At 33.7% G+C, this 21,702-nt stretch overlaps 1 protein-coding gene across 2 annotated transcripts; it reads right to left on the bottom strand.

Annotated features, from left to right (window-relative positions):
- Window positions 1-11,543: 11,543 nt before the first annotated feature.
- On the bottom strand, window positions 11,544-20,957 carry LOC107955280 (RAB11-binding protein RELCH). 2 transcript variants are annotated; one of them, XM_041116915.1, is made up of 20 exons: window positions 20,597-20,957; window positions 20,046-20,198; window positions 18,536-18,714; window positions 17,857-17,964; window positions 17,134-17,304; window positions 16,484-17,047; window positions 16,161-16,235; window positions 15,960-16,088; window positions 15,807-15,881; window positions 15,507-15,716; window positions 14,902-15,054; window positions 14,586-14,800; window positions 14,331-14,448; window positions 14,091-14,223; window positions 13,821-14,022; window positions 13,632-13,737; window positions 13,412-13,552; window positions 13,215-13,338; window positions 12,961-13,077; window positions 11,544-12,236 (listed from the first exon to the last, which is right to left on the bottom strand). In XM_041116915.1, the coding sequence occupies exons 1-20, from the start codon at window positions 20,796-20,798 to the stop codon at window positions 11,854-11,856; spliced, it is 3,558 nt and encodes a 1,185-aa protein (XP_040972849.1). In that variant the 5' UTR covers window positions 20,799-20,957; the 3' UTR covers window positions 11,544-11,853. The 2 variants fall into 2 exon arrangements, with proteins under 2 accessions (XP_040972849.1, XP_040972850.1); XM_041116916.1 differs by having other exon boundaries at window positions 11,544-12,233; window positions 20,597-20,946.
- Window positions 20,958-21,702: the final 745 nt, after the last annotated feature.

Here is a 21,702-nt window from a genome sequence, read left to right as displayed (position 1 = left end):
TTAATTGTTAAATATAAAGTACTACCGAGTATTGGTTTCGGTATTTTACGGAAGATGGCAAGGAGATGTGTTCGAGGAAAATCCCGTTTGAACCTTAGGAATAGATTAGGATACAAGTGACATGTCACTAGGATGGTTGAGCATCCGAACTCGTTGAGTTGAGTCCGAGTTCACTTATGGATGCGAATGTCCGAACTCGTTGAGTTGAGTCCAAGTTCGTGAAATGTAACTAGGCATCCGAACTCGTTGAGTTGAGTCCGAGTTCACCTATGGATGCGAACGCCCGAGCTCGTTGAGTTGAGTCCGAGTTCACTTATGAGCGGGTTACATGGTAGCTTGGCTACATATGTGGCACTTATGCGCAAACTTTCCATGTATCCGAATTATATTCCGATGTGCTCAACGGGTAAAATTCTACTCAAATGGAGGAATACTCGAGATGAAAAGGACGTATTGGTAAGTGTTGTGAAATGAATACTTTGAACAGGTATGTACTTAACCCTCGGGTTGAAAACTCGATATAACAACAATATGGTAAGATGATAAATGAAAATGTGATATGAATGTCTCGGTGATGATTATGCAAATGATGTTTTATGTTTGCGTATATAGTTGTGTTACTTGCTATTTACATGTGAGCTTACTAAGCATTTATGATTACTCCCTCCTTTTCATTCCTTGTAGTGTTGACAAGCCAGCTCGGAAATCGGGAACGGTCGGAGCCACACTCACACTATCCGTATACCATCTTGGCATAATGGCTTGTATATTTTGATTATGGCATGTATAGCATTATAATCATTTTGTATATATGGTCTTATGATATGGTTATTGAGTGGTATGGAAATGCTTGGTAATGATTAGCCATTGGAATGGCTAATCATGATCATATTTGGTGTTATGTATGCTAAATTGCTAGCTAATCCATGGAAACCATGAAATAGGTAAAGTTTACCATAAAATAGATTCAGACAGCAACAGTGATATGAGTTTGAAAAATCATTAAAAATAGTAGAGATACAATTAGATGATGAATAAAATATGGAATTGAAGAATTATGAGTCTATTTTCATATGGATGGAACAAAACAGGTATATGAGTTATATTTTATGAGATGTTTAAATTTTTGTGAAACAGGTCCAGAGCGATTTCTGGATCCCCTGTTCATACTTTGGAAATTCACCATAAATTGTTCAAAGATAATTATAAGTCATGATTTATATGTACAGATTCCGTATTGAGTCTAGTTTTATTAGAAACAAACAACATAGTCATTGAAACTCTGTACAAGGAGATTTCTAATTCGTAATAGACAGAGGTCAGAGCAGTCGAACCCTGAAACAGGGGAGACTTTAACTAATAAACTGTACTAATTTGCTAGACCAAAAATTCTATAAAAAAATTATTAAATAGATATATGAGTCTAGTTTTAGAGAAAATTTATGGAATTGGATTTAGAGTTTTGGAACTCGAGATATGAATTTTTAAGCGACTGTGACGCAGATTGCTAGCTTGACTGAAAATTTTAAAAATAAATTGTTTGAGCTGTTTAAGTAATGAATTAAGTCTGTTAACACCTCGTGTTCGACTCCGGCGACGGTCTCGGGTACGGGGCATTACACCGCGATTTCTCATTGCCAAATCGTTGTCGAACATATCGACAATGTTGTATACATAATATATTCAATATTAAAGCGTTTAAAACACAATTATAATAATGCTTATTAACATACGAACTTACCTCGAATGCAAAAACGATGAAACGAGTCGATTAGTCCAAAACATTATTTTTCCCCTGATCTAAATCCGAATTTCGCTTTTCTTGATCTAAATATTATCAAAATTAACTTATTTAATTATCACTCTATTCAATTTAGTCCAAAATACACATTAAGGCAACTTTACACTTTTGCCCTTAATATTTCAACATTTTTACAATTTAGTCCTTATCTCATAAAAATACAAATTCATATTCAACTTATACCCATGCTAGAAAAATTCCAATTAAGTCCCTAGCAACCAATATTTTTCATTTATTTCACAATTTAACCACAAAATTTTAACATTTCTCAATAAATCCCTAAATGACAATTTTGTCAAAAATCACTATACAAATGTTGTTTATCTAACAACAAGCATATATTTTCTATAATCAAACATCAAAATATACTCATATTTATCCATGTAAAAACCTAAACCTTTAACAGTTTTGTAAAATAGTCCTTGGGCTAGTTAGATTAAGCTGCAACGATATCAAAAACATAGAAATCATTAAAAACAAAGAAAAAATCATACCTAAATGGGAAATGATATCATGACCGAATGTTAAGCCCTATCTATGCCTTCATATCTTGTTAAAATCGGCTAAGGACGAAGATGGACACAAAAATCATGGTTTTGTTTTATTTTAATTAACATTTATTAACTAATTTACTTATATAACCTTAAAACATAATAAAAAGTTCAAGTAAACCAATCCTGTAAATGTCCAATAACACACTAATGGTCTAATTAACACTTAAGGACCTCCACTTTAAAGTTATATAGCTATTATACACCTTTATCTATTAAAACTCAAGTTTTACACTTTATGCGATTTAGTCCTTTTTATCAAATTAAACACTTAAACGATAAAATTTCTTAATGAAAATTTTACACAATCATATTATCATACTTTTAACACTAAAATAATAATAAAATAATTATTTTGACCTCATATTTGTGGTCCTAAAACCACTGTTTTGATATGACTAAAAACGAGCTGTTACATGAATAACATGAGCGGCTAAATCCCTTTAGGGAAATTAATGAGTGGATGGGGATGTAATTAACATGGATTTAGGGTTTTCCTGGGAGGGTTAGCTGGTATAGATTATGTGTTCTTAAACCCTAAGCTTGACATCCCTAAGAAGTTATCATAGGCTAGACAAGGTCGGGAGATAAGTCGAATCGAGTAAATCCTAATATATCCTGGTTAAGAAAGTGAGGTTAGAAGATAAGTGAGTATCAACCAATCGATTAGTTAATTAGTGGTCGGGAGGAAATAACTAGTTAATCCATAGCTAATTCACCCTAAAAACCTATTTCAAAGTTAGTTACAAACCTTGAAACAAGTTAATCTTTCTGATTGGTTTATTGATTTTTATCGTTAGTTATTATATATTTATTTTCATTATTTATTTTTATCTCAAACTATTTATTTTATGGTTCATCATAATATAGGAATTAATTACTACTACTTAGACTTATTATTTTAAAAATGTTTTCAGAATTTATTCCGTTCTCCCTTGAGTACGATCCTTGGAATACTTCTCAGTATTTCATTTTACTAACTATATTACAATTTGACCCGTGCACTTGCGAAAACTATCATTCTAAATTCTTATATATTTTTGGTGTTATAGTTTACCATAAACAATAACTCATTTATAGGCGATCAGTGGCCACGAGTTGCTTGGTCTCGAACGAGCAATTTATCGCAATCATTTGTTGATAGTGATCATATTAATCATTAAGAAGACAAAATTGTGGCAATGAGATAAAATAGGATTGTATTGAGTGGACAGATTTAACTCAAAGGAATCAAAGATATCATATGAAGGTAACAAACACATGACGAGGCCATTAGGGAAAGGAGTTGGATGAATTCCTTTTGTAAATAGTATACAATAAGGAGTTTTCAATCATGGTACTTCTTGTGGACTGGCTCTATGATTAAGTAAATTGTGAATTATCGGAATGATGCTTCTGGATATAATTGCAATTAATAGAGTTTAATTGTATATGTCTGATTAGTCTCTCCACCAGCTCAACAAAAGCTCGATCAGACTGCATTTGAATCATAAGGAAATTCTATGACTTTAGAAATAATTTAATTGATTCGATTTATTCGATGTGGAATTAAATTAGACAGTCATGATAATTGTTCAACGAGAAATTTTGATTAAAAAATTTTCATGAAAATTTAATTTGGAAAATCTTAATGATTTTTTGGGACAATTAATTTTGATCAAGTAAACTTAAATTAATCAAATTAATTAAAATTAATATGATATTTTGGAAATTAATTTTCAAATTAGACAATTGGCCCAATGGGTAATTCAACCTTAAAATTGGACTTAAGATCGAAAATTAGGTTTGGGAACCAAAATTAAGATCCAGAACCAAAACTAGTCAAACCGGGCAAGGTTGTGAAACTAGGTCAACGGCCCAACCGATGGTTGGATCGGACCAGTCGGGCCATCACTAATCTGAATTGAACCGGCTTGGGGTGTCTTACGTGCGATGGCACCATTGAACACAGGGAAGCTGACGGTTGTGATAGCAGTATTCTAGTGGCTGGCAAATGGTCAGTGACGGTGGTTCTTCAGCGATTGAGCAATGGAAGAATTACATTCTTACTAGGACTACCAGATAATTTGATTTCAGATTAACTATTCCAAAATAATATTATTTTAATAATTTTAATATTAAATTAGATTAAATACTTATCTTAATAGTATTTTAATAATTTAATATTAAAGTGATTATCTTAATATTAAATTCAATCTAATATTTATCTTGTAGATAAATGTTCTATTAATTTAATAGATTTAATATTAAATTTAACATAATATTTATCTTGATAAGTATTATACTAATTCAATATTAAAATAATTAAGTTTAATTATAATTGAACTCTTTAAACTCTCCATATATAAAGAGAGTCATGGGTCATTATTTGACACACATTTGAATTCAAGAAAAAGTTGTAGAGAGAAAATTTTTTTAAAATTTATTTTAGAAAATTTTGAGAGATATTTTTCATATTTATAACTTGACCCTAGAATTTTAAAGAAATTACGAAATTGTCCCATTGGTAATTTTGTGGAAAATTTTCTTATTTGAAGCGAACCTATACTTAGCAAATGTGAGCTTAAAGATAGCAAAGAAGACTACTCGGTTGAAACATTTATCCTAGGCAAATCGAAAAGGTACAATTTTGATTAAGTGTTTATTACATTAGATATCACAACCAAGTTCTTGGGTTTGGAAAAATAAAAATAAAAATTTGGTTTTTCCTTTAAACTTATTTTTCGCTACGTTTTCCAAACTCGATTTTTCAATAATTGGTATGAAAGCCAAGTTGTGCTCTATTTACAGGTATAAACAAATAATCAAAATAGAATTCTCTTCTTCTTGAATGATTTGATTACATAGAAAGTGTTATTCTTTAGATATTATGCATGTTTTGAGTTATATATGAGAATGTATGCGATATTATATATTTGCTATATAATTTTTTTTTGTCAAGGTTGTGATTCTTAGGAAATAGGTCGTGGACTATCATCTCCATGTAGTATTTTTCAAAATTTATAATTTTCTTGTAAGCCAGATACGGACATAAGACATAAATGTAGATGGCGATTATAGACCCAAGGAATCCCTTAGGGCGAAAAATTGTATAATTTTTATTTTTCATGTAACACCCCAAAATAGGAACTAGGAGTTTTAGGGGTATTTTAGGAATTTTGGCCTAGACGAGCTCGGAATTTCATAAGGTTGGTACTCGATAATGTTTTTGACTATGACATCTTAACTGTTAAACCAATTTTTGAAAAAGTGTTCTAGAAACCCTTAATTTTAGAATAAGGACTAATTTGGAACAAAGACAAAATTAGTATGCATTTTTGTTGCAATTTTACCATTTCGTAAAATTGAACCTATTTCTTCATTCTTCAACATGTTGTCAGGTCAGTTTCTTTTCCCCTTCATTGTGCTTGTCGCCCCTTGCTATTCCTTTGATCTTTAACTTGATTTTTTATTCCCAAATCACAACACATTGATTTCCTATCATTCCTAAGTCATTTACCATAAAAAATCCCCAAGAAAAACACTCAAAACTCAATAGATTTCATCATCTTCATCAAACGTAGGTTTTCCAGATTTTCGTTAAAACTCATTCATTCTTCCAACAAAGGTAATCATTCATGTATCCATTGGTTTTTAATGTTACTTAGACTCTAAAACTGAATTATTAGCCCTCAAATTGCATATTTTAGATAAAAGCCAAAAATTGAACCATTAATGGTGGATTTTTGGATTTCGAGTCAAACTTGGTTTCAAAGTGTTTTCCAACTTTTTTAGCATGATTAGAAGGTTTTTAAACTAACCTTGATGTTTCGTTAATGATTTCTCATATTTTAATGCATTTTGTGAAAATTGCCTAAAAGATGTCGAAAAATATCGATACCATGAATTGAGTAGTTTGAAGGTTGTGAATTAGGTGTAGATGATTAATTAGATTAATAGAACTGATTTTAGGCAAAAAGGTTGAGTATAGATCGAGATATTAGTATTTAAATTTTGTTATGTTAATAGTTTAAGTAACATGGAAACTTAGCTTAAAGCTTGTGTGTTAGTTGCTTTAAGTGAATTTTTTGTTGATATTTGACTGTGGTTATTGTATGATTTATGTGTGCAAAGCTTTGGATTCATTAAAGCTTGCTACGAGCTAGGGAAGCGTTAGTTGAACTTTCGATTTTTCGGCAAAAGCATAAAGTAATGAGTGTATGGAATTGCTACTCGTAAACACAAGTCATGGTTATTTGGGAGTTTAAATGTAGCCTAAACCCCTACTCTAAGTTCTGAGTGTAAGTTTCCTTAAATCTATAATTATCTTGTAATTTTGTGGTTATATATTGTGCATGAAATGTAGTATAGTGACTAATGTGTGAAGTGCAATTATATTGATGAGATATATATGTTAAATGACTATGCTAGTATTTTGCAAAAGATGCTAATATGCAGTGATAATGCACAGATAATCGGTAAGTAATATGTGTTGTTTTCAGATATTTTGGCCTTGTGATCATTGGAACCATTGGATATAGTTGGCATCCCATAGGATTGTAAGGACTCACTTATATGTTTAGTGGTTTTGGGCGTCGAGGCCTTAGGACATGTTTAGAGGGATAAGGGAATGCGACCTAAGCTCCATTCAACAGAACATGTGAGGGGAAGTGAGGAGAGTGTTAGCTAAATGCTTCATTTTTTGGGACATGTTTGACTTTATGAGTCTATGTGGTGTAATGGAGATCCATGTATTCGATATGTGACGATAGAGCTCACTATATTTTTCATAACGCAAGTGTCATCTTATCCCAATTTATCATATTTTATGTAATTGTGTAGATTATGTTCTATGCTTGAATGAGTATGTATTCATTATGAGAATAACCTATTAGACTATGTATAATTTAACTACATGATGTTAGACTTAAGAATTTGGTACTTGTGAATAGATGCTTGATTGTGTTGCATGAGGACATGTTTGCATGGTGGAAATTCTTGCATTCACTGAGCTTGTTAAAGCTCATCCACTCTTTTAAACATATGCAAATTAGTGACGTCACGGTGTGGACAGTTTGGTTTCCTAGAGAGTAATCCAAAGAAGACGGGTTATTTATCGTAGGTGCTTTATTATTTATTTTCGCATTAGGGAAGTAGGCAATGTGGTAGAACCTTTTTGAGTTGTTGATCTTTAAACATTTTGATTTGGCTTATATGAATTTCATGATATTTTTATGTTAGAATATTTAAACATTGATGTTGGCATGATGATATTAGTTTGGACTCAATTTTGGTATTTTGTGATGTTGATTAAGCCGTATGAACGGTTATTTAACTTAGTACTTGATGCATGTTGTTTAGGAACTATTTGAGATGAATTTTTTTTTTCTATGTTGTATTTTAGCTCCAGTAGCAGAGGTATCAATATTGGGCTTTAAAAATTGATACCCCTATGAATTAAAACATACAGGAAACAAAATAGAGATTTGATATCAATACCTTAGCCCAAGTATCGATACTCGGGGAAGAAATATCGATACTTTATTCGGTGGTACCGATATTTTTTGATAGTTGGGTTTTTAATCGAGAAACAGTATGCTCATTTGGTATCGTTTTTCCAAGTGGTATCGATACCACTTAAGGAACATATCGATACCTGGATACATTTTTATGAAATTTTGCTAATTAGCCCTTATGCATGATACTGGCAGTATGTATGACCAATTAACAAAAGATTTGCATGTAACATTATTAATTAACTATTTGGACGACTTATAACTTATTCGGTTTAACAAAAGATGATAATTTTGCTTACATCTAGTAATAATTTTGCTTACATCTAGTTTCCCAATTGATGTACATGAGACAAGACAGTGGTGTGGCATCCTACATCTGGGCTTGCCGACTAGGCCGGGTATAGGGTGTTACATTTTATTTATTTTCTAGAAATAGAACCATAAAAATCTTGGCTGAAAATTTTATTTTAATTATTCATCTCCTTATATATATATTTTATAATTGTTTATAATATTATATTATATTATATTATATTATATTATATTATATTATATTATAATTTTGATATATATATGTATGAGATGATCCACAATTAATCGATTAAATATAAGAAGTGTGGGACTTATTTAGGTTATTCGATTGTTGCGAGAAGTGTGGTAATGAAAAGGTGTATGTCTAGGATTGGCTCTGGTAAGGAAAGACTTTGCTTTTAAGTGGTCAAATATGACTCACCTCCCTTTTTTTTTGGACCTTACCTGGTGCACGGTGCACGGTTCACATTTACTTCTTCAATTTTTCCCTTAAAAGAAAAAATGTAGAGAACCAAAATTGTTTGTTTTTAGCACTGATTGATTCTTATGAATAAATGAATGTGAATATTATAAAATTTTCATAGCATGTCAAGTATATATTGGAAGCATGTCATATAGACTAGGTAAGAATGACATTAGGACTATTGTATGATCATTCTTGAAATTTGGGATAAATCTTGCATGTTTTTTAAAATATTAAGTGGGAGAAGGTCATTGAACAAGACGAATGGCCTCTGTAGATAGTCTCTAAGTGATAGTATGATAAAGCTTCGAGTCAGTTCCTACCCTAGCCCTAAGGTAAACTTTATCATATGGGTTCATTGGATGTGATTTTCTTTTAAGGACAACTAATCATGCATGACTTTTAATGAGATTGTCCCAAGATGACTCAAAAATGAAAGCATGTTCATATTGGTGTTGAGTCAATGGTTACGCGCTCAAGATCGTCTCTTATTAAATAGTTTCCCAAGAAATGATATTTAAGCTAGAGATGATGGTCAAATGTTAAACGGCTGTTAGTTTGTGTGGAGTCTTGAGAATTAAGATTCACAAACTAGTTGAATGTAATCCATGTTTTTGCTAGTTAATCATAAGACCCAAAGGCGACATGATTGATGGTGTGAGAATGATCGTAGCAATGGAAAAATGTTTTTCAAGGTTTTAATATAAGATGCATGCATCATACTGCATTCTTGATATGTTGCTAGTTAATATGTTTTTTCTAGTTAATCATAAGACCCAAAGGCAACATGATTGATGGTGTGAAAATGATCGTAGCAATGGAAAAATGTTTTTCAAGGTTTTAATATAAGACGCATGCATCATACTGCATTCTTGATATGTTGTTAAAATGAAAATATTTGCTTAATACAAAGATAGTAATTAGTGAATCTTTATTATTTTTCAGTTCAAATATGTCTCCTACTCCTCTTATTAGCATTCTTACTAAGAACAAATTGAATTGGATAACTTTCGAGAATGAAACAAAAATTCATCCTTGACGAATCGTGTTCACCTAAAGCTCAGCCTAAAGCGAGAAATCGCTAGAGAAATTCTGACTTGATTGCTCGATGTTATATGTTAGCTAGCATGGGAATTTTGTTGCAAAAGTAACACGAGAATTTTCTTACTACAAAAGAGATCATGAAAAATTTGGAGGATTTGCTTGGAGGTCAAATTGCATTGGATTGACAATCCGGTATTACAAATTTGATGAACTCTCAACAAAAACCTGACATTCCAATCAAAAAACATATGCTTAAGCTTATGGGACTCTTTGAAGAAGCAGAAGACAATGGGGCTAAATTAGACGTGAACACTCAGATTGAAATAGTGTTCAAATCCTTGACCAAAGAGTTCGCTGGCTTTAGGGCCTCTTATAACTTGGGGAACAAGGTGCTTACCTTGACTCATCTCATGAAGGAATTGCAATCCTATGAATTGGTGTTGAATGGGGGTAAGCTGGTTCAGGAGAAACTTGAGACAAACTTAGTTGTGGGCCCCTCGTCCTCTAAGGGGAAGCAGAAAGCTAAGGGAAAGAAGAAATTGATTACGTCTTTGGTTCCACCTTGTATGGATAGAAGAAGACTAAGAAGTCAAAATATCCTAAAAAGATCAAATGTTTCTTTTACAACAGGAAAGGGCACTTCAGATCAAACTATAAGGAGTATTTGGATTACCTAGCCAAAAAGGGTAAAGGTATGGAACTCTTTATGGTTGAAGCTTGCTTAGTGATCAATTGACAACTGGGTTATTAATTCTGGAGCCACAAACCATATGTGTGTTTCTTTACAGGGGCTCAACGAAATTAGAAGTCTGCGTGACAAAAGCCTCTCGTTGCGGATCGGTGATGAGAGCTATATTTCAGTCAAAGCAATGGGAGAAGTTATTTTACATTTTTGATAATTTTAGAAAGATTGTTTTAAAGGATGTATTTTATGTACCTCGTTTTAAGATGAATTTAATTTTTGTAGCATGTTTATTTTATAACAGTTATTCCATGATATTCAATAAAGGGATTGCTATTCATAAAATCATTATTTAATCTGTAATGGATGCGATGAAAAACAATCACTATTTTATCAAACCAAATAACTACTCGATGCTTCAAACTGAAATGGTGAATAAGAAGCTTAAAACTTCTCACTCTAATGAGGGATACCTATGGCACTTACGACTTGGTCATATTAACCAAGAAAGAATCATTAGACTTATGAAATATGATCCTAAGGATGCTTAAGTATGGTTTTTTATTCATTTTTTTAAAACTTTTTGAACTTTATTTAATATTTTTATAAATTTAGTTAATATTTTACAAATTTATAAAAAATTATTTGTTGTAGTATTTTTTAATATTCTTTTAAAAAAAACAAGCTTTGAAACAAATGACCAGAACAACTATATGTCCAAATTCATTCCAACATCCCTTTAATTTTTTATTTTTTAAAAAAAATTATTTTTGCTGACGTGACAACACCGTTAACTGCCATGTTAGCGCTATAACAGTGAACGTTAGTCAAAAGACTTATTTGATCAGTTTTATTAGTTTGGGGCTTGATTGGGTGCAAAAAGTTCGAAAGGGCTTAATTGATTTTTTTTTAAAAATATTTGAAGGCCAAAAATACCATTAAACCAAGTATTTGGTGAAGAATTGAACATTGAACCCCAAGTTTTTTTGGTTTCATTTTCACAAGCATAATTTTTTGTAGATGATACGGAGACCGAATTCAACATTGGATTCACTCCAAATTCGCTGCAAATTATAACATCCAAAACCATAAAAAGTTGATGGGATATAATTGAAACGAAGAAAAAAGAGCGGATAGGATATTTGGCCCCAGGAGAATAATTATGAGACCAAAAAACTAGATCATGGATTATACATTTACATAATATAAGAAGTCCTTTAATTGCAAGGAAAGCTTAGTTTCAGTCCCTAGGGAATGTAGTTCGTAATTGTAATGCAAGCCACATAATCATCCTAAGAATACAGCAATTTTGAGATAGCAATAGCTACAAACAAACTTTTGAAAACAATAATCCTCTGCGATTGTGACTGCTTTAAGCAATGATTACAAGGAAAAAGAATTATCAGCATTTACTAACATAGCATTCTCGTATTCGCATATGAACATGAAAAATTAGATATATTCATTCCATATAGGGTATTAGGAAACAACAGTCTCACTTGATTTCACTGGTTCTGGTGAGTTTCTTCTGGGTTCTTTCCTTTGCCTCTAAGCATGTCAGTGACCCTCATGATTCGCATGAATCTGGTATCCTCTGCCGCTGCTGGTGATGCTGCAGATTGCAGAGCTTCAACTGGTTCAGTTGGTGATTCCGTAATTTCTTTCTTGCCTAGCAGCCCACCTTCACCAAAAAAGCTAGTCACTGACGACGCAATCCCGAGGTGCGCTCCCATCACCTTACTTAAAGCCTCAAAAGTCCCACCTGACCGTTCTTTCAATATTATTTCAAGGGCTTCTTTGTGTGCCGGATCTAGTGCATCGGGGTCTTTTAATAAGTTCTGTATGGTGGGGAGGAGGAAATCACGGATGCTATTTGCAGAAAGATCTGCTACCCAAAAAAGAAAAAAGAAAAAAGAAAAAAAAACAAGAAAAGAAGGATAAGCACCAACATTACATCAAAAGAAACCTTATTTTTAAATGCAAATATCTATGTACACAGATGAACCATCTGAGAGGAAACAGAATAAACTATTACAAATTAAAAGCAGCAATATTTTATGTTTCCTTCTTGTTGCTGGATACTGTACTGAGAAAAGTTCAATCCAGGCACACACGAATTAATGCATGACCAGAGAGCATCACTATGAGAAGGCATCACTATGAGAAGGTTTGATCTGTGTCCAGCATGGAAATGAATCCGGGAGGAAAAAGCCTCCAACAAGGTGTTCGAAGGAAAATTTTGAAAAACGTATTCTTACAACAAACATAATATGATTATTTTATAAGAAGAAACATTTAAGGGAACCTGGAAATAAATGATAAATTAATTGCAGTAATCATTATTACTCCTTTCTGACATCCTACCAACATGCATGATGTTCATGGTTTTAAACTGAGATTTATCAGTATCTCTGGGAAACCATTAACTTATGATGAGACCAGAAATAAAACCAAGAGAGGCATTTGAACCCGCTGCCCCCAGGGCAGTGCATCTTGTCCCCTTGGTTTTAGTGGACTTTCACTCTCCCCTCACCCTTCTATTTTTAGTGATGACAATAACGGAGAACAGAGAATGGGAGAAATATTGTCCCCAGCAAATAAGACAAGCAAACCTGTAGCATCCAGAGCACGAATAGCTTCACAAAATGCATTAGCTCTCTGCCGACGACGCATCACATCCGTTGAAGAAACAGGTGTGTTTGTCAGTTGGAAAATCTTGGACAAAAGATGTAGATCACGTTAAGGAAACAATGGGTTCTCGCAATAAATGGACAGTGGCAACCACCACAATGGCTAAAATAAAATACACAAACTCAATGACAGAAATTCTAAAAAATTGATTTGCACATGAAAGTCAAAAGGATATAATCCCTAAGTCTCTCCGTTGTATGTGGAACAGCTACCACTAATGAACGGACCACAGCAATAGTTGCTTCAAGGGATCCATCTTCAAGAAAAGCATCCATTTGAACACGTATTTTATCAACAATCTGCAACATAATAAGTTAGAAAGAACAATTCATAGGAACTGCACCAGCATGAATCAGAACAAAAACCCTGTACCATATCATTTTTAAAATGTTGTGCCACAGCTCCAAATGCATCTATGCTTGCATACTTCACATTCAGGTTTTGGTCAGAGCCAAGAGTAATCAGGGCAGGGAGAACATGTGTAGACGCCACTTTTGCATCAATATACGGCACCTGTTAAATGAACAAGGTCAATATCTCTTATTATCAGATGTAGCGGGATCTATTTGTTTTTAAGGAAAGAGAAACATACAATGACTTTGAGTATATTGGCAGCACTGATCTTCATTTCTATATTGGAGCTTACAACCATTTCCCACAAGATATTGAATATCATGCCATGATGTTCTTCGAATGTGCTGTATTATTGAAGAATATTATTTGTGAAATGTTCAGCAATAAATAGAAAATAATTAGGACAAAGGTTCTTTCAATTACAAACCAAAGGAAGCGGACAGCATTAACAATATCCATGTTGTGTGTTGTAGACCGACTCTCCTTCGTGGCACCTTCCAGTAGCAGCTTTCTCAAGTAGTCAGCTAATTGTTGACGCTTACCAGGAGATCCTAGAACACCCGCCAAGAGAAGTGGTAGGACCCCTAGAATAGCAAGTCTCTCTGCCACAGCTGTTCTTGGTCTCAAACCTGCAACCAAGAAACAGTTATGGAATATGCAATGATTAAAGGTCAACAAGATTCTATGAATCCAATACCTTTGATTCTTGAATGAATGTTTGGAGGGAAAAACGTCAGATCTGCATCATCCCCAATTGCTATCAAGAATACAGGCAGCATTATGTGTATCAAATAAGAATCCCCAAAACATTCAGAAACAGCCAACAAAAACTGCAATAAAGTGATATAGATTAGAAACAAGAACAACGCATTATTTTCAATAGAACAAGCAATGCAAAGCAGAAGATGCCATTAAAAATGCATACTGAGCAAACTACCTTTGTCATTCGGATTCTTAAGTTATCTTCTTTCTGGGGTAACAAGCAGACCAGCTGTAGCAAACCAGAAAAGCAATCGACATGCACCCATTCAAATGCAGGCCATTCAACATGTCCCCTAGTAGGATATTAAAATTTATGAAAATCAAAATCTGCTCATAACTATGCCATCAAATATCTCATATGCTGATCCAAATGTCAGATATAAAAGGAAATGCAAGCCTGGAAAAAACAACAAAGAGAGCAAAAATTTACCCTGCATACAGTTCAAGTATGGAGCTGGACAACAATGTCCGATTTGAGTCCGAAACAGAGGAAAATGGGCAAGTCTCAATTGCTTTCTGATGAATAAAAGGAAGCAATTTAGCCAGCATTCTTAATGAAACATCAAGATTCCAACGCTCTTGTTCACCTAAAACACGAAGGTGGGACTCCGCAGACCCTTCAACACCAGAAAGAGGTGGGCAACGCTGAAAATATAGGTGGAATGATATTAAAATGTATAAGTATTGCAAACTGGAAATGTGGTAGTATTGGCTGGTAAGCAAGAATTGAAAGGACAAAATGCTACCTGAGCAGAGCCTAAGATATGAGAGAGTAGAACTCTCAAAATATGGTCTAACTTGTTTCCCCAATTTATTATTGCAGGAAGTAGTTCTTTTAGTGTTGTTTCAACCACCACTCCAGATGGATCACAGGCCAATTGGAACATCAACTCCTCAACCTATTGAGGAACAAATAAGACATTAAAGAATCTTTATCTATACTAGATTATAGTACACCCATGATGCGGGAGAAAAACAGAATTATGTGTGTATTTTTCTAGTTTTTTAATATAAAAGATACAAAAAGACAAAAACACCTTCAAAATGATATAATTTACTTTGTAAACCAATGATATTTTAGTCATTACTCAACTGAGTTGGTGCCTAGTTGACTCATGATACCAACTCAATTAAGGGCTTAATATATAGTATAGATATATATATACAAATAAATATATACTACCATACTCTATTTCTTTCAAGTCATGATATGATATTATGCTAAGGGCAAAAGGCTCCATTCCCTAGACCATGGGTCATCAACCTGTTCTAGAGCTTACACTGTAGCCAATTCTGTCAAGTCAGAATTTCTTCTCCATGATTGCCTTGAAGCATATTTAGTGAAGCTGACCTTGAAATATTTATCCATAAGCGGAAAGAGTGGGAGCAACAAGGCCAGGTTGTGTGCAGCAGCTTCTCGAACAACCGTTGCAGGATCTTCTATTAGTTGTTGCACAATAGATAGAATAAGAGAATCACGAATCTCAGGTCGGACAAATTCAGCAAGCTCTCCACATGATTGAGCAACCAGCAATCTACGCTCCTCATATGTATGATTTATCTGCATTTAGAAAACCAAAAAGAAAAGAGTGATATCACGCTACAACAAATATAACTGAAAAAACAAGAAATAAGCAGTACAGAAACTCACTTGTTCCCAGCACTGGGGAAGCAATTCTGTTTCTGTTCTCATCTCCCCCACATTTTTAGCAAGGTTAACACATGCCTTAAATGAAGTTGAAAAGACTTAGCAAAACTTGTAGCTATTGGATACTAAAACCTGATTCTTTGAACAGTAACATACATCCATTATAATTCGCCTTTGCTGCTCATCTGGACGTTTAATCAAATTGAAGAGTGTGTGTGTCAATGAATCTCGAGTGCTGCTATCTGGATGCCTCTCGATGGCACACATTATCAGCGGAAGAAGCTCCTACAGATAAATAAAATAAATAAGATAGACTGATAGATGTTCTAATAAAAGGTAATGTAGTCAGAAAGTGACCTCCCGATGATTGATCAAAACATATGGTACAATCTTAGGCAAGGCATCTGCAAGAATTTGAATAGTCGCCAAACCCTGTTAAATTTACAAAAGAAAACTCATCACCAGACATGATAGGTTTACTTGAATGTCTTCAACAGGAAAGATAAAAATAGAGCAGACACGGAGACAACTGCAAGGGTGGTGAATCTGGACGGTGAGACATGAAAAATATCATATCTTGCATTAGAGACTCTATGCACTCAATCTCCCCACAAAATCCAGAGAAGAGAAGCCCCTACTACCACCCTTGAGGATAAGGATATAATATCATAAAAACTTACCATATTCTCAGGAACAGGTTCACTGCCAAGGTTTTCAGAATTTAAATGCAACCTGCTATCTTCTGATGGTGGTTTCTCTTCTTGTTGAGATAGGTTTCTACCATCTGGGAAACCATCAGTACTGTTAGAAGGATTCATAATTGACTCTGGCAAATTTTCTTCAGGCTTGGGAGTGCTGTTGTCGAATGTTTGAACTGGCATTACCAGCGTGTTGCTGTCTACAACTTCTGCTGGTTCAATATGATGAGATATTTGAGTTCTATTTTCATCCATCTCCACGACTTTCTCTTCAGTCTGTATTGACTCTTTGTCACCACAGCTGGAATCAACTAAATCCGAAATATTTGTTTTTTCAGCCCTTAATCTTTCAATTTCCATCTGCAAAGACTTTATTTCTTCCTTGTAACTTTCTATAGCCTGGGACTGAGTAGAGTCAAGATTAGCAGCCACTGGATTTTGTAAAGAACTAGATCCTTCAATGTGCATTTTCAGAGATGTGATTTCAGCTCTACAATCATTCAGTTCCTTCCTTTGGTTTTCCAAGGCTTGCTTCAGATCTTGTGTCTGAAAAACATATGAAATCAATGTAGTAATCACCATTTTAGCATTATCAAGACCCGCTTAAAAGCAATTATATTAGAGAGAACTACCAGATTTTCCTTGTCCTTTAGATCCTTCTGAGTGGCTTCCAAGGATTTTGTTAATGCATTTATTTGACCTTCAGCCAATTCTTTGTTTTTCATCAAGCACAATTTCTCATGATTTAAACTCTCATTTGCCTCTTTTAGCGAGTCATTTTCTCGAATCATAGAAATTTTCTCCTGCAACAGAAGAGCATTACTGTCTTCAATGACAAGAAATTCACAGCAAGTAGAAAACTCTACATGAAGTGTAAGAACAAATATTGTTGAAACATTGATCCTTTATAATCATAACTGAACACTTCAAATGCCAAAGATACATTAAGTCAAGCAACATGCATCTACAACATAGGTAAGAAACATCTATAACAAACAATGTCAAAAACATCAAAATGTAACTAAAAAAAAGGTGCTCGTAGAGAAAGATATTGGATCAAGAATCTGTTCTTTTCTCTAATTGATATCTACAGGCATAGATATTTCCACAATGAAACAATTCCAAATGATAATAACGTATAATAAGTTTGAAGTGCTTTCTTAGTGAATATCACAACTGAGAGTTCAAGTTGATTTTATTGCATTCAGGGATTTGAAAGATATACAAACACAAGCATGCGACTGAAACAGTGCTTCCCATGAAGCAAAGTCAACAATAATAAAGGACAATAGATATAGAGTATAGAGATGAAATATGTTATTATTCAATATGAATAGTATAAACATCTCGCTTACCTCAGCAGCTTCTGAAGTTGAAGACAGGTACTGGTAATAATAATGGCGTAACGCATCAGGTACAGATGCTGGTGACTTTTCCCAAACATCTAGGTTTTGATCTGTAACCTAAAATTATATAAGATAAATCAGCTATGACAAGTTTTAAGAACTAGTCATAAAAGACGCACATTCACCAGATTAGACTCTTTCTTCATATCCTTCAGGAGCCTAAAAACATACTTGTGTAAGAGAAAAAATTAAGATTTAGAACAAATAAAAGATGAAAAATTGGTTCTGAGAACTCTATAAACCATTATAGCTTCTCTCTCTTTGTGCTGATTTCACCATTTGAAAAGATGTCGGAACATCCCTAGAAAAAGAAAATTACTTAGGCTCTAAATTTGAATAAAAAAACCGGATCAACCCCAGGCTGTGTTTTCTGTTTTTTAAACACCCTTCATGTTCAGAAAGTCTACATTTAAGACGTTATGAGACAATTAGTTTGTACTTCTTAGCAGGTTACAAATGATAATTCAAAAATTCCACAAATTTCAGATTATTGAGATTTGCAGGGAAGCTAGCCCTTGCAGCCAAACCAATCACAAAAGATGTTTAGATCTTCCGCAGCTAGTTGGTGCAGATTTACAAAATTAACAAGCAGCAACAATTTAGAAAATGCTACCAACTTTTCGCATACCTCTTCATAAAATGTCATTGCAGTTAGTCGATATCCAGCAACTAGCAAATATTCCTTTACTGCACAATTTAGATCTTTACGCTCGTTAGCTTTCAATGGGCCTAAATCAGAAAAGGGAGCATCTCGCTTTTGCCGATGTATTTCCGGTGCATGATTTACATGATTGCTTACACTTGGTTCTACATATGCATACAACATAAAAGGAATTTAGACATGCCAGATGCATGGTGACATCTAATAATAAAAGCAATGTTGTCAAGGGTGCTAGGTGCACTCGAGACACTAGGAACTCTATATAGCCCGAGGCAGAAGGAGCAAAAAAAGCGCTCGCCCAAGTAAACCAAGGCGCAAACATATAAATGAATATATATAATGTGTATAAAAAGATATGTAACTAGTACATATAATTAATAAGTATTAATTAATTAGTAAAAGAAAGATAAATTTTAATATAGTTCAATTTATAAATTCAAAACATTGTTCAATGGTTTAATTGTTTAAGATTAATAATTTACTTAAATGTATTGTAAAATAAAACACCATAAGAATGAAATTAAATATCATTATCAGAAACTAGCTCTAAATTTCCTTCATCTTTCTTGAAAAAGTTAACTAGGTTTTTATAAAATAAAATTGGTTAATAATTAATTAAAAAAGTCATTTATGATATTTATTATATTTTTCTTTTAAAAGTCAAAATAAAAAAAAAATAAACAGGAGAATGGAATGACTCATTAGTGAAGCACATTTTTCGCGCCTGGCTTTGCAACAATGGCGCCCAAAAAGCACACCAGGCACTCGCCTGATGATGTCACCTTGCCTTGAGGTGGCTGAGGCGGTAATGGCCATTTGCACTGCGCCTTAGCGCCTAGGCGCATGCCTTGACATCACAGGATAAAAGCATGCACAAATAAAACAATCCCCTAAAATGCCCAATTTACTGCTGGAAATCCTACAAAGCCCGCCAGAAAATGCAAAATAGTTGCCTTCGAAAAGGTACTGCTGCAGAAATTGGGATTTTTATTTGCAAAGAATGACATGAATATCTAGCATCGTTAGGAGAAAACTATATTTCATTCTGTGCATAGACATAGTCATGCAAGGTGGCCAACCTCATGTAATGCAAACGGAGCCAAAAAGAATAATTCCCTTATTGTTTACCTTTAATGAATGTACCAACAGTGCACCTATATTTTATTTAGGTAGCCACTCTTGAGCATTTTGTTTCCTCTAATGATTCTTACAGCCATAAACAAAAAGCATGCTGAACATGTAATACTCAAAGAGACTAAAATTTTCTCTAAAAATACACACACACACACACACACAAAATAAAAAATAGACTGTTGGATTTATGTTTTTGCCATTTGCCTTTGTCTTTTTTAGATAAATATAAATAAGAAAGAAAAAGGTAATAAAATAAATAGAAAGCAAAAGGCATGTAACAAAAGCATAAACCAGATGGATTCTAAGTGCATCAATACAAATATTGATGAATAAGAAATGTTACCACTCGATTTATCCTGAGTGAGATCTTCTTTTCTTTGTAACTCAGTCTTGAGTTTCACAATGTCTTCTTGAGCTAAACGTAGTTCATATTCACAAAGCGCTAGTTTTTCTTCAATTGCTTCTTTCTCTTCTAGCAAACTCTGAGGATCTAAAACTGCAGTTCAAGAAATAAAGGTTAGCTGAAACCATCAATAAGGTTCACATAGTCGATGCTAAGGCTAAATTGAAACCATCAATAAGGTTCACTAGCTATATCTTCAGCATAAGCATTCCATCTTCCACATAGAATGATATATATTTTCTAGCAAGATCGTAAAAATGCCTTCACTAACAACCACATTACGGTAGAATTAAGCTGAGCGAGGAACCATCCTTAATTCTTTACTCTCTATCAACTGCGAAGACAACAAACTAACTTGCTTCTAACAAATTCAGCTTCCACTTGGTAATTACTTGTATTACTAACTTGAACTTTCTAAAAAGTTTATATAAGGAAAATTCCAATGATTAATTAAATTTTTAAAAAAAAATTAAAAAGAAAAAACATTGTACCTCGAAGAGAGTTGTAACGGGAGATTTGATCGGGAGGAAAATGAGAAGGATCAGAGAAGAACTCCTTGAGACGAATCGCTTGAGCATCACGGCCATCGTCGAGAAGCTCGTGGAGTAATTCAAATGCCGTTAACAAGTAATTTTCTTCCAGTAAAAAATTCACCACGCAATTGCATAGCGAAGATCTTTCTACATCCATCATCCAATTCCTTTCCCGATCAATCAATCTCCGTCGTTCAACAACACTACGATCTAATCAACTATTTATCTCAAAACAAAATCTATATAAGTATTTATGGTTTACGAAATGACTGCAGAGCTCGTTGTTTTCCAAGTCCTTAAGCTGAAAAGCGAGGAAATAGAGCTGGGATTTGGTGTGGCAGCGAGTATGAAGATTTCGTGGATCTGAAGAGGCTTTTAGATTTAGATGTGGGCGAGGGATAAAGGAGGCCGTTGGATCGTTCAAATTTGAGAACGTGCGTCGGCGCTTGAGAGTTTTGAGTAGCGTCAGCCGAAGTCAACGGACCGCTTCGCTTAACTGCTTTGGGCATGCTTTAGCATTGTTGGACAACACAGTATAAAGCTTGCTTTATAAAAAAAGTTCTTGTTCGTGTAAAGTGAGTGAAAATATTTTTGAAATTTTAAAAAAAATTGGGATTATTTTAAAAATAAATAAATTGTTGTGAAGAGTTAAGATATTTAAATCGGAGATTTTATATTTTAGATTTTTTTACCTTAATAATACAAAAAAATAATTTAATAATTGAAATGGCACGTCACCAAATTATTTATGAAAATGGTACATTATAACATTAATTAGGAGTGGTGTGACAAGGTCACAACACCATCTATTTTTTTTCCCATCATTAGGTCATAATAAATTATAAAAAATAATATTTTATTGGTGGTGCCACCCTATATGACGACACTGGTATATCACACATATACTGGGTAAAGTACGGGTAGCATATAGGTTAGTGTTGGAAGGGGAATGTCAGGCAACATCGATCCCCTATATATATCTCAAGTTTATGTGTTTTCTTGAAGTGTTGTAGCAGCTAAACGGATAAGAAGAAAGGAAAAAAAATGTTTGTAGAAGAGGAGAA

This window comes from Gossypium hirsutum, chromosome A07 (genome assembly GCF_007990345.1).
Source record: "Gossypium hirsutum isolate 1008001.06 chromosome A07, Gossypium_hirsutum_v2.1, whole genome shotgun sequence".
Classification (NCBI taxonomy): Eukaryota; Viridiplantae; Streptophyta; class Magnoliopsida; order Malvales; family Malvaceae; genus Gossypium; species Gossypium hirsutum.
This window is presented reverse-complemented; position numbering and strand designations above follow the sequence as displayed.

What these genes read in the sequence shown, in the direction of transcription:
- LOC107955280 (XM_041116915.1), bottom strand. Translation starts at nt 20,798, where the DNA reads ATGATGGATGTAGAAAGATCTTCGCTATGCAATTGCGTGGTGAATTTT. An exon ending in AACCTGTTCCTGAGAATATG is followed by an intron (nt 16,236 to 16,483) that starts GTAAGTTTTTAT and finishes TAAATTTAACAG; the next exon opens with GGTTTGGCGACTATTCAAAT. An exon ending in AAAGGCGAATTATAATGGAT is followed by an intron (nt 15,882 to 15,959) that starts GTATGTTACTGT and finishes ACTTCATTTAAG; the next exon opens with GCATGTGTTAACCTTGCTAA.